The sequence below is a fragment of the Molossus molossus genome, unplaced genomic scaffold (genome assembly GCF_014108415.1).
Source record: "Molossus molossus isolate mMolMol1 unplaced genomic scaffold, mMolMol1.p scaffold_m16_p_2, whole genome shotgun sequence".
NCBI lineage: Eukaryota > Metazoa > Chordata > Mammalia > Chiroptera > Molossidae > Molossus > Molossus molossus.
Window position 1 is genome coordinate 2,018,432 of NW_023425355.1, and position 12,489 is coordinate 2,030,920.

The window sequence follows — 12,489 nt, forward strand, 5'->3', positions numbered from 1 at the left end:
TAGGGAAAATTCTGTAACCTCCCTGAGCTTCGGTTCCCTGCTCTATGCAAAAATCGATAATAATGCTTTTAATACATGGTTGTAAGAATTAAATGAGTATATATATTCTCATAACATATAACATCTCAGAGAGACAGAGAGAACAGGGGAAAATATGTCTTTATTAGAGTGCTTAGATCATAGTAAACTCTCAATAAAGAGTAGTTTTCTTTTAATTTTTTTCTTTATTGATCTTAGAGAGAGAGGAAGTGAGAGGGAGAGAGAGAGAGAGAGAAACATCGATGAGAGAGAACATCAATTGGCCGCCTCCTGCACACCCCCCACTGGGGATCAGGCCCACAACCTGGGCATGTGCCCTGACTGGGAATTGAACTGGTGACCTCTTGGTGGATGGGTTGATGCTCATCCAAAGAGCACAGGCTCTGTGGTCAGACTTGAATTTGAGTCCCAGCTCAAAGAAAATTAAAGTTTCTTTAATTTTTCAATGACTCCTTACATCACCCTGGTTGGGTAGCTCAGTTGGTGGGAGCATCATCCCGGTGTGCCAGGATTTCCAGGTTCAGGGTGGTCATCCAGTGAATGCCTGGATGGGTGGAACAACAGATCGATGTTTCTCCCTCTCTCTCCCCCCTTTCTCCCTTCCTGTTTCTCTCCAAAATTCATAAACTGAAAAAAATTTAAATGACTCCTTATTCTATGCCTCTTGCAGAAGTTCCAGTTTCACTGATAAATTCCACCTGATTAAAACCTCCGTCATTGTGCAGAGCCGTCCAGAGTCATTTGAGAACATCCCAAACCTACGGACCGACTCACTGGGATCTTAGGAGAGGAACTTGACACCACGCCGGTAGCCTAGCAGAGGCCCTTTGACAAGCCAAACTGGAAAGCAGCGAGGCCCTTGGTCGATCAATGATATCTCACATTGTTACAACACTTTTCCAAACAACGCTTATGTCTCTGATCACATCTCTAACCTCAGTGGGACTCCTTTCATTTTACCCTGATCAGTAATTACCTCCCCGTTCCACCAGCTTCAGTGTGACTGGCTCTGGGACCCCTGCCTCCACTGTCCTCTTTCTTCCTTTCTGCTCCCAAAGTCCCCGAACGCTGCTAGAAGGAGAACCGAGCGGACCAGTGTGAACTCATGCTGTCCAATTTCAACAGGGCCCTGGCCGCTGCCCAGCCACCCTTTTATTTGTCTCCTGCATTCCCTGGCTCTCCCCACAGGGCTGTTCCAGACCTTCCTCTTTCTCCTCAAATGACAAATTCCAATCTCCATGCTTCTACTTCCACAGGCTTCATATTAGGTACTTCCGTCAGATGAACTGTGCCTCCGGCAACAAATTGGGAATGTCCTTCTCCCCTCCAGCCCTGTCCTCTGGCCATCCAGCCCCCTTCATGGGAAAGCACTCGGTGATCTCTTATTTACGCTTTCACAGAGATGCTATGACTCAACAATACGGAAAGAGGGAACTTGCACTGGTTGTTAAAGATAAGTAGGATTTAGCCCTGGCCGGTTTGGCTCAGTGGGTAGAGCACTGGCCCAGGGACCAGAGTCGAGGCTTAGATTCCGGTCAAGGGCATGTATCTCAGTTGCAGTTTGGTCCCGGTCCTGGTCAGGGTCGCAGGAGGCAACCAATCATGCAGGAAGCAACCAATCATTGTGTGTCTCTCTCACATCGATGTTTCTCTCTCTCTCTCTCTCTCTCTCTCTCTCTCTCTCTATATATATATATATATATATATATACACACATATATATATATATATATAAACATAAATGGAAAAATATCCTCAGGCGAGGATTTAAAAAAAAAAAAAAAGATGAGTAGGATTTGGCCCGGCCAGTGCGGCTCAGTGGATTGAGCATCATCCCATGCACCAAGAGGTCACCAGTTTGATTCCCAGTCAGGAATCGGGTTTTGGGCTCAGTCCCCAGTAGGGAGCATGCAGGAGGCAGCTGATCGATGTTTCGATTTCTCCCTTTCCCTTCCTCTCTCTCTGAAAAATCAATTTATAAAAACCATATTAAAAAACAAAGATATGTAGGATCTGGATAGGTGCAGAGCAAAGGAGATGATATACCAAGCAGAGGAAACACCCTGGGCAAAAGTAGAGGTGGGAATGAATAAGTTATATTTAGAAAACAGGGTATCGCAAGTAGAGTAATCCCCCCGAGGAAGAATCCCAGCCACTGCGTCAAGTGCGAGCTCTCCCCTTGCAGCCGACTTCAGCCTGGCCATTCCTTCCCGCCCGCTGCTCCGCATACCAGCAGAGGGGAAACCTGACCCCGCGCGGCCCCCCGCCCGCCCTATCTTGCCTGCACTTCTGTTACTATTTATTGAGCTTTGACCCCAACCATCTGTTTCGGGCCAGATAAAGAGGTCCTAGCTCCTTCCTGAGTCACTCCCCGAGCCAGAAACCTTCCATTTCTTTGGTCACATGGACAATTTCCTCACAGCACCGAAAACAGGACAATAAACATAGAAGATGCATTGTACAGATGTTATTGGTTTTACCAGTATATACAGCAGAGGGCAAGGAAACGGGTCAGCCATAAACCAGAGATGTAATCAGCAAAGCCCAGACTATGTGAGACTCGACTGAAAAACTATCCAGTTTCCTCAACAAAAAGTTAGAAGGAGAAGAAGAAATGAAAGGGAACCTGTAGTTGAAAAGTGAGGACTTTATTTGGATGCTGATTCAAACAAGAAAGTGGTGAAAACTTCTTTGGACATTTATGAAACCATCGGAAATTTAAATAGCAACTTGGTATTTGAGGACATTAAGGAATTATTGTTTGTTTGTTTTTTATGTGTGCTAATGGGATTACAATTGTGATTTTTTGAAAAAGGATGCTTACCTTTTAAAGACACATACTGAAAGGTTTGGGTATGGAATGGTATGTGTGGGATTTGCCCCAAAATAATATGTGAGGGAGGAAAGAGATGAAATGAGAGTGCCCAAGAGTTGGTACTAGTTGAGCTGAGTGGGCAATGGAGATTCATTCTTTTATTGTCTCCTTTTGTGCATATGTTAAATTCTCCCTAAGAGAAGTTTTAAAACAATGTTGTCGAATTGTCAAGCGTCTAATGAAAGTGAGTGTGTTATTCTGAAGGAGTGGAACAGGAGGAGATGATATTTGAGAATTTGAGAAGAGGAAGGTCTGGAACAGCCCTGTGGGGAGAGCCAGGGAATGCAGGAGACAAATAAAAGGGTGGCTGGGCAGCGGCCAGGGCCCTGTTGAAATTGGACAGCATGAGTTCACACTGGTCCGCTCGGTTCTCCCTCTAGCAGCGTCCGGGGACTTTGGGAGCAGAAAGGAAGAAAGAGGACAGTGGAGGCAGGGGTCCCAGAGCCAGTCACACTGAAGCTGGTGGAACGGGGAGGTGATTACTGATCGGGGTGAAGTGGAAGGTGAAGTACCCTAGGAGTGCCCCCGAGGTCAGAGAGGAGGTGATCGGAGGCATAAACGTTGTCTGGGGAGTGTTACGGGCCTCGCTGCTTTGCAGTCAGTCTTGTCAAAGGGACTCTGTCAGGCTACAGGGCGTGGTGTCAATTTCCTCTTCTGAGGTCCCAATGCGGCCCTTAGGTTTGGGATGTCCTCAAAGGGCTCTAGGACAGCTCTTTGCAATGACCGAGGTTTTAATCAGTAGCCTTTTTTGAGCCTTGGTTTCCTCATCTATAAAACTTTGGGAAAATACCTACTTTACAGAGCAGGTGTGAGGATGAAGTGAAATGATGTGGGTAGAAGTGCCTAGCCCAGTGGGACTCTGTTCATGAGACTTGACTCCCTCAGCAGGTGAGTACAATATCCATTAATCCGGAAGCTGACGCCATGTTATGGTAAATATCACTTTTTTTTCTGTTAATCCTCACCCAAGGATATTTTTTGCTTTGATTATTATTTATATATTTTTTAGAGAGAGAGTAGAAGAGACAGAGGGAGAGAAAGATAGATGTGAGAGAGACACATCAATTGGTTGCCTCCCACATGTGCCCTGACCAGGGCTGGGGTTTGAACCTGCAACCCCGGTGTGTGCCCTTGACAGGAATCAAACTTGCAACCCTTCGGTTGGCGGGCAGATGCTCTAACCACTGAGCAACATCCGCCAGCACTGTTATCACTTTATAGAGTAGCAAAACCTGACTATGAAGAAAATGCGATTTTCTTACTGAAACATTATACATTTGGATATTGGAGATGTGTCCCTCCCAAGAAAAAAGCACCCCGACTTTCCTAATAGTCTAAGGCCAAAGCTTTTGATGAAGAGAAAGAGGAGTCATAGTACTAATAATAGCAAACACTTATATAGTACTTACTATACGTCAGACACTGTTCCAAATACGTGCCAGCCATTCGTACTATGACACAGACATGGGCCTCAAAGGAAAGATACGTCCTAGAGGGTAACATGTAGGAGTCATCTGCGTGTGGGTGGTATTTTTTTTTCTTTATTGATTTTAGAGAGAAAGGGAGAAGAAGAGAGAGGTAGAAACATCAATGAGAGAGAACATCGATTGGCTGCCTCCTGCATGCCCCCTACTGAGGATCAGGCCCACAACCTGGGCATGTGCCCTGACCAGGAATCGAACCAGCAACCTCTTGGTGCAGGGGTCGATGCTCAACCACTGAGCCACACTGGGCGGGCTGTAGGTGGAATTTTAAATCATGGGCATAAAAGAGAGTGTCTAGAAGAGTTATATCTAAGAGAGAAAGCCTAGGACCGAGCCCTTAAAAGCTTCCTAACTGAATGGCCAAGTAGCAGAGGAGGAGCCTGGAAAGGGGATGAAAGGAATGGCCAGAGACGTAGGAGGGCATCCAAGAGGAGTGCTGTGTCCCAGAAGCCAGTGGGTCTCAAGGGAAACCACCATTGGGGTCCAATTTCTCTTGAGAGATCAAGCAAGATGAGGACAAAAAGTATCCATTGGACTGACTTAGTGACTTGGTGGCCAATGGTGACCTAATCAGCACAGACTGAGCAGGTTGGAAGACAGGATGAAGTGTGTTGTGAAGGGTTTAGGAAGAAGGAAATGGCAAAAGTAGTTATTTCAAGAAGTTTAGGTATAAAGGAGAGAACAGAGTTAAGTAGTACCTAGGGAGGGCTGTGGACTCGAGGGAAATTGTTTTTGTAAGATTGGAGAGACTTGAGCAGATTTAAATTCCAATGAAAATATCCAACCAGAGGGAAAAGTTGAATAAACAAGAAAGAGAAAGGATAATTAATAATGTAAGGTTTCTGGGAAGGTGTGAGGGGATAGGATACAAAGCACAGGAGGAAGAAATGAGAAGTGTCATAGGAGATAGGGAGAGGATTTGTGCCAATGTGAACAAATCTATATATTCCGTGGTGGGAAGTGGGGGATTAAAGTCGAGAATGCGTGCAAAGCCCTTAGCACAGTGCCTGGCAGGTTAGTTTGTATCAGACATGGTAGCTATGGTTATTGTTGTTGTTGTTATTAATGTTATACACCTGCTGGAAAATGTCTTACATTTTAGGCGCTGGGCTATGTAGCTAGTACACTACTTTATTAATGCTGTAAATGTGAAGTTTTATATATCAAGTTTATATACAACAAGGGTTACTTGAACTTTCTGATTCCTCACCTCCATCCTCTCCAGGATTTCTGGGTAGTTGCTGGTCCCCTGATTTTGATAAGAAGATAGAAAAAAAGTTGTACATTGAAGATTAGTGCACTTTATGCATTTTTCTATATGCATTTTCACTTCTACATATTTTTAAATGTCCACCAAAGCCCCTGTGGATGTCAACTCACCCACAGAAAAATGACATTAAAAGTGAACTGCTGCCAGGGTTAGAAAGGATTCGAAGGGTTCAGTCGAAGGGGGAAATTGTATTTGCGCTTCAAATCCATAGAATGAGAGTGGAGAACTACTGAGTGAGAATTGGTGAATGTCCTGGAGCTCATTCCCTCGTGTCTCCTACTCCTGCCTCAGTCTCCAAATCCTCAGCCACACTGCGCTGTGATACCTCAGCTTTGCCGCCCATATCCATTCTCCCACCCCCATCTTACTCCTAGCTCCCAATGAGACCTTAGGTTTCTTGAATCTGAACTGAGAGGGAAGGTTGCTACGAAAAGAACTTGAGATGATCTGAGGTTTGGTGAGCTTCCTAGTTGATGTTCCTTGGAGTTAGAATCTCCCAGATTCTTGGCCATGCTGTAGAGGATGTAAATTTGACTCAAGGGAGACTTAAAAGAGAGTACCTTCTCATTAAGAATCTACATTAAAATGCCTTTTTAACTCTTTTAAATCATGTTCAAAATCATTGATCTAGAATTTTAGGCTCCTCCTAATCTAGCCACACTTCATTTAATTTTTCTGTCCCTTCCCTTGCACATGCTTTCTTATGCATTAACAGTGGTTACAAACAGCAAAGAGACTAAGTTTGGAGACCATCTGAAGAGGAACATTTACTTTGTACTCTCCATACTTCTGCACTGAGTTCTTCTGCAGTGGCAATGTATTACTTTTAGAATTAAAATTAAAACACAAAAAGTAAACTAAAACACTTTCTTGCCCCATCCTGGCTCTCCCTCTCTTCCATATCCATCCAAATGTCCCATTCTTCAAATTTCCATTCAGAATGTATTCCTTAACCCTCACATTTATGGTCCATTGATTTTCAACGAGGATGCCAAAGCAATTCAATGGGGACAGAAGAGTCTTTTTCAAAAAATGGTGCTGGGGCAACCATGTATCCATCCATATGCATAAGCATAAAGTTGGAACCCCCCACCTCATACCACATACAAAAATAACTCAAGGTGGATCGAAGACCTAAATGTAAGAACTAAAACTATAAAACTCTTACAAGAAGACATAGGAGCAAATCTTCATGACCTTGGATTAGGCAATGGTTTCTTGGATATAAAACCAAAAGCATAAGAAAACCAAAGGAAAAATAGATAAACTGGACTTCATAAAAGTTAAAAACTTTTTTTGTACCAAAGGACACCACTAAAGCAGTGGATCGACAACAACGGGAGAAAATATTTGCAAATCATATATCTGACAGGAGACTTGTTTCCAAAATAATTTTTAAAACTCTTATAACTCAATAAAAAGACCAATAACCCAATTAGCAAATGGGCAAAGGATATGAATGGACATTTTTCCAAATAAAAGACACAAATTGCCAATCAGCATAAGTAACAATGCTCAACATCATTAGCCATCAGGGAAATGCAAATTAAAACCACAGGGAGATTCCACTCTACACCCACTGGGATGGCTAGAATAAAATAAGACAAATGAGTGTTATTGAGGATGTGGCGAAACTGGAACCCTCTTTCATAGCTGCTGGGAATGTAAAATAGTGTAGCCTCTTTGGAAATAGTCAGGCAGTTGCTCAAAAGGTTCAAGTTACCATTTGACCCAGAAATTACACTCCCAGGTATCTATCCAAAAGAAATGAAAACATATGTCTACATAAAGACTTGTACATGAAGGTACATAACAGCAGTACTCATAACAGCCAAAACGTGGGGGGAAACCCAAATATCCCTCAACTGATGAATGGATAAACAAAATGTAGTATATGACACAGTGGAATATTATTTGTTCATAAAAAGGAATGAAGTACTGATACATGTTACAATATGGATAAACTTTGAAAATATTGTGCTAAGTGAAAGAAGCCTGTCACAATAAAAGCTCACACTGTATGATTCCATTCATATGAAATATCTGCAATAGGTAAATCCATGGAGGCAGAAAGTGGATTAGTGGTTGCCTAAGGCTATGAGTTTGCACGGAAATTGGGAGTAACTGCTAATGGGTACAGACGGGGTTTCTTTTGGAGTGATGAACATGTTCTAAAATTGATTGTGGTTGTACAATTCTGAGTATACTAAAAAAAAAAAACCACTGAATTTTATACTTTAAATGGGTGTTGTATGGTATGTGAATTGTATCTCAATAAAGCTGTGAAACAGTAAGTACCTCTTCCATGAAGTACTCAGTAAATACCTGGTGGTTGTGAAGAAGAGACTGAATGCGCATGTGCTTATTTTCACACATGTGTGTCAAACACACACAGAAGTTGGGGGAATGAATGCAATCTTAGATAGTGAGGTGAGAGAACGACACTATGTGAAACTGTAGAATACAAGATTTATTTAAGAGAAAAAACAGCATGGTTTGGATACTTTTGTTCTCCCCTCTTGCAGCCTCCTGCTGCTCAATACCACATGGCCAACCATATCCTGGTCTCTGAGGTCCTAAGAGAGTCACTGAGGTCCTGTCTAAACACTTGACTCTTTGGTGTCACTATTCCCCCATTGCTTCCTCCTCGTCCTCCTCCTCTGTCCAGCTCAGATCATCTGAGTCCTCAGACTCTCCCTCATCCATCTCTAACCCAACCCCTGCCTTAGCCTTCTGAGCTAGTGCATCGGGGTGCTCCAGCTGCGCCCAGGATCCTGGGTCAGCCTTCACCAGGGAGATCTCAACCCGAGATGGCATCAAGGAGACAGAGCTCTGCTCCACGTTTACGACCTGAGGAAGAGGGAAAGATAGAGGAACACAGAACAAAAGAGAAAATGAGGAAATCAAAGGGGTTGGGGTCAGGGTGGGGTGGTGATAAATGACAGGGAGACAAATCACAATGTAAGGTGGGGGGAAAGATGGAGGAATAAGACAACATAGTAAGGGAGAGAGAGAAAGAAGAAAGGGGAAAGGGAAGGGGGAAGAGAAGAAGAAAAGAGGGAGGGAGGGAATATCAAAGCAAATGAAGAGAAAACCTCCACTTTTCCCCAGTACAGCTCCTTCCCTCGAGACACCTGGCCCTTCTATTCACCCCATCTGCCCCCCTCCTGTGCTCCCTTATCTTCACTTACCCCCCAGAGCTTCATCTGTGCTTGAAACACACGGTTACCATCAAAGACAATGTGGACATGAAGCTGAGAGAAAAGAATTACAGGGGTAGTAACAATCCCAGAAGGTCCAAACAGGTCACGCTGACACAGAACCGGGCCAGAGGTGTGATCCATACATCTACAGGTCAGTCAGATGACCCTGACCTAACAGCTCTTCCCTCCTCTCGGGGGACTACGGAGTCTGCGTGTTAACCACACACAGCCACTCTGCCTGTGAGATTGTAGTAGCACCCAATTCACGAGGCGCCCAGCCAGCCGCAGGCGTTGCTTACCTCGGTTTGACTGGCCTTCACCCAGTTGAACGCGGGAAGTGGAATCTGGCCATACACAGTCACCACTACTAAGGAATCTGTCTGGTGCCAATCATGACGGCAAGACGCTGGTAGCTAAAGAGAAGATGTGAGATGTAGGTGGTAAAAATAAACTCTTAGCCCAAGAGGAGTTCTCATGGTTTGTGTGGAGAAGAGACAGTCTCAGAAGGATTAACACTACCTTATATTGCAAAGCTTCTGGGCTGTCGAGGGACAAGGAGCAGAATCTAACTTGGTCCGTACAAAAAGGAGATAGAGAGCTTGGCTATGAAGTCCGGTGGGGGAGAAATTATTTCAGGAATTGGGTTCTAATCAAGAGCTCAGGAAAGTCAGAGCTTACCTGCTTCCCCCAGTCATGTCTACCAACTCTGCATCCTGGCTGTGCCAGGAATGCCCCAAAATCCAAGGTCTGGATGCCACAACAGCTCCAAGACTTCATCCTGAGGTAGGAAGATAATTCAACTGAATCCCTGTCCACTCCCACGAGCCCCACTTCCATCTTATGATCAACATCGGGAGAAACCTCTCTCACAGCCCACCCAGCACCCTGCCTCACCCCTCATGGAATCGAGGTGCCCCTGGGTGGTAGGTACATGGAGTAGCATCACTCTCAGGGCCTTGGTAAACCTAAGACAGATCAAGAAGAATCTGGTCCTTCTAAAAAGAATCAGGTCCTTCTAAAGTGTACCCCATGCAACTTCAGATCTGTACCCAGTTATCTCGAGTGTAGTATCCCTCGGCCACACGCTTGAACCCCCACAAACTCTCACTCACAGCATCACATCCGGGGTTCTGGCAGCTGGAACCAGTCCGGATCAGACTACTGTCCAGTCCTAGGCAAGAGAAACAGAGTCAGGAACCAACCCATCCCCTCCACCCAATGGCCACTTCCACTAAATTCCAGTCTGGGAGGCCTGTTCTACTAAGGACCCACTTACCTGCTCCAGATTCCTGGTCTAACTCCTTCTTTTCCAATGCGATTTCCAGAGCTTGGGATATATTTACTGGAAGCAGCTTTGGAGGCAACTCTGACCTAGGGGTAAGGGTGGGGTGATTTAGTTCTGACTCATCAGCCATGATCGACAGCTCCAACATCCCCACCAGTGCTACTGGAGTCAAAGTTTGGTGAAAGTGGGGTCAGGGTTGGTGAAGTCAGGTAGCAACCCCATTGCCAATTTTCTTCTCTGTGGACATCCCAGATCCCTGACCCTCGGGAAATGCCTAGGACTTCTCTTGCCCTTCTACTCAGTTGCTATGAATCTCACATTTCACTGTAGAATTGCACCCTTTCCTCTTCCTCTAATTAATTGTGGACCTAATAATGACTTGCTTCTGTTCATGCCATTTCCACAAAATCAACTTACTCTTCTCTGCAGCTTCCTGGCTACCGACACTACACCCTTTCCTCGATGTAAAACTGTCTTAAAGCTCTTTTCCCAAAAGAAGAAATAGCAAGACCTTCCCATCAATTCCCCTTTGTACTGTAACTAAATATAGGGTGTCCCTAAAAAATGTATACATGAAAAAAGTGCAACTATAAAGCCAGCGTTTATTAAAAGATATCTCGTTTTCTAAATGTAATAGAATCTAGACACCCGGTATACATTTTGGGGGACGCCCTGTATGTATTCATGAGGGGTATCTGGCCTGTTAACTCAAAATACCTATTCTATCACTCCAGACCATCTTCCGGCAAGGGACATTATTTCCGGACAGATTTCTCTGTGGCACAAAATATACGCCAAGCCCTGACACTTGGCCCTCCTCACGTCTCTACTCCCTAGCTCCCAACCCCCAAGGACCCATTAGTCTCTCCTAGGAAGCTCTATGAATGCAGCGAACACCCTGGGACCTCCTCCTCTTTACTTGGGCCTCTCCCGACGCAAAGTCTCTGCTGACTTGGGAAGCGTCGTCAGTTTTTGCTCCTGAAGCGAACCGCTTGTGCCAGGGCCCTCGGGTTGAGGGGCTTCGGGGAGTTTCTCGGCACAGTGTGGTCCCACAGTACAGCCCTAGTACGGATAAGGAGAGAAGGATTAGAGCGAGAATCCTTCTCTTAGGGGCAGAATTGAAGTCAGGAGTTTACCTTGATGTTTAAGAACTCAGAGAAATCTACAGTTCGCTTCCGGCAGCAGGACCAGCCCTGATAAGGAGACCCAGCTCATCTTAGATCCCTGGGTGGGTTTCCTCTGGGAAATGCTCTGGCTAGCCCCCCTCCCTTACACCTCACCTTAAGTGCGTCGTGGAAGATTGGGATCCCAGGGTGATGGCAACAGGAATCTGTGGGTACCGGGAGAAGGATCAAGAAAGGAAACTATACTAAATGTCACTTGTTACCGCTTTCCCAGGTCTACACACAGTGGTTTTGGCACGATGTGAAAACACTCGGTGAAGGTTGAAGACCACCCAGCCCGTGAACCAGGGCAGGTACACTAGCTTTCTTTCTACTCCTGTAACAGACTGCCCACAGATAGTCACTTGCCAGCGCCCAGAGCCCCCTGACAAGACCGGGATTACTCACCAGGAAGGTTGGTACTGGGGTCAAAGAGCTGCCCACAGCCTTTGTTACGACAGAGGAGAGACATGGAAGCGTTGGTCGAATTACTGAAAGGGTATTTCAAGGAGCCTGGCTGCCGAGTGGGGAACACCTCTCAGCCGGGAAGCTTTTAGCTGCCTGGAAGGGCCAGCTGTGTCTATCTTTAGTTCAGGAGGCGTACACCTCCTAACATGGGCAAGGGAACTTCAGCTGGTCTTCGCAGCCAATAGGATAGAGCTCAGGAGCATTTTAGCTCTGAGGCTCAAGAAAAGGATCAGGCAGAGTAGGGCTTGGAACTTGGGTGAGGTCAGCTAATCACTGCGAGACCATTTTAGATTTACCGTGCCAATTCCAAGCCTGCTATACCAGCAGCTGCTCAGAAACAAATACCAATTTTGAGACCCCTCCCAACTCTATGAGGGTACCCCAATCCCCCAGCCCGTTTTCTTTCAAAGCAGCTTTCTCCCCATCCATATTCATTGTGTACCGCCAATAGCACCGATCTTGGACTTCAGCCACAGTACGCATGCAACCCTCGCCATGTTTGCCTAGACCAGGGGTGGGGAACGTCCAGTCCACAGGCCACGTAAGGGCTGCATAATCAATACCAGTTAACATCACACACACCCCCAACTTAGCCTGGCCAAATATAGCAGGCTAATTTTTAAGTTGATAAGTTAGTATGGCCTGAGAATGCTATAAATATGCAAATGGCCCTTGGCAGAAAAAAGGCTCCCCAACCCTGAG

General features: G+C 45.4%; 1 protein-coding gene across 3 annotated transcripts; it reads right to left on the reverse strand.

Annotated features, from left to right (window-relative positions):
• Window positions 1-452: 452 nt before the first annotated feature.
• On the reverse strand, window positions 453-12,450 carry ITGB1BP2 (integrin subunit beta 1 binding protein 2). 3 transcript variants are annotated; one of them, XM_036270858.1, is made up of 12 exons: window positions 11,728-12,450; window positions 11,437-11,486; window positions 11,293-11,349; window positions 11,076-11,218; window positions 10,148-10,242; window positions 9,984-10,042; window positions 9,766-9,836; window positions 9,550-9,649; window positions 9,171-9,284; window positions 8,860-8,922; window positions 5,609-5,647; window positions 453-583 (listed from the first exon to the last, which is right to left on the reverse strand). In XM_036270858.1, exons 1-12 carry the CDS (start codon window positions 11,789-11,791, stop codon window positions 569-571), a joined length of 870 nt encoding a protein of 289 aa, XP_036126751.1. In that variant the 5' UTR covers window positions 11,792-12,450; the 3' UTR covers window positions 453-568. The 3 variants fall into 3 exon arrangements, with proteins under 3 accessions (XP_036126751.1, XP_036126749.1, XP_036126750.1); XM_036270856.1 differs by lacking the exons at window positions 453-583; window positions 5,609-5,647 and adding an exon at window positions 8,118-8,518; XM_036270857.1 differs by lacking the exons at window positions 453-583; window positions 5,609-5,647; window positions 11,293-11,349 and adding an exon at window positions 8,118-8,518.
• Window positions 12,451-12,489: the final 39 nt, after the last annotated feature.

Bases quoted from the DNA above. Each gene is read 5' to 3' on its own strand.
- ITGB1BP2 (XM_036270856.1), bottom strand. From the start codon at position 11,791: ATGTCTCTCCTCTGTCGTAACAAAGGCTGTGGGCAGCTCTTTGACCCC. The intron at 8,923-9,170 runs GTAAGCAACGCC...CTTTTCTCTCAG, and splicing joins TGAAGGCCAGTCAAACCGAG to CTTCATGTCCACATTGTCTT. The intron at 8,519-8,859 runs GTAAGTGAAGAT...CCTCTTCCTCAG, and splicing joins CACAGATGAAGCTCTGGGGG to GTCGTAAACGTGGAGCAGAG.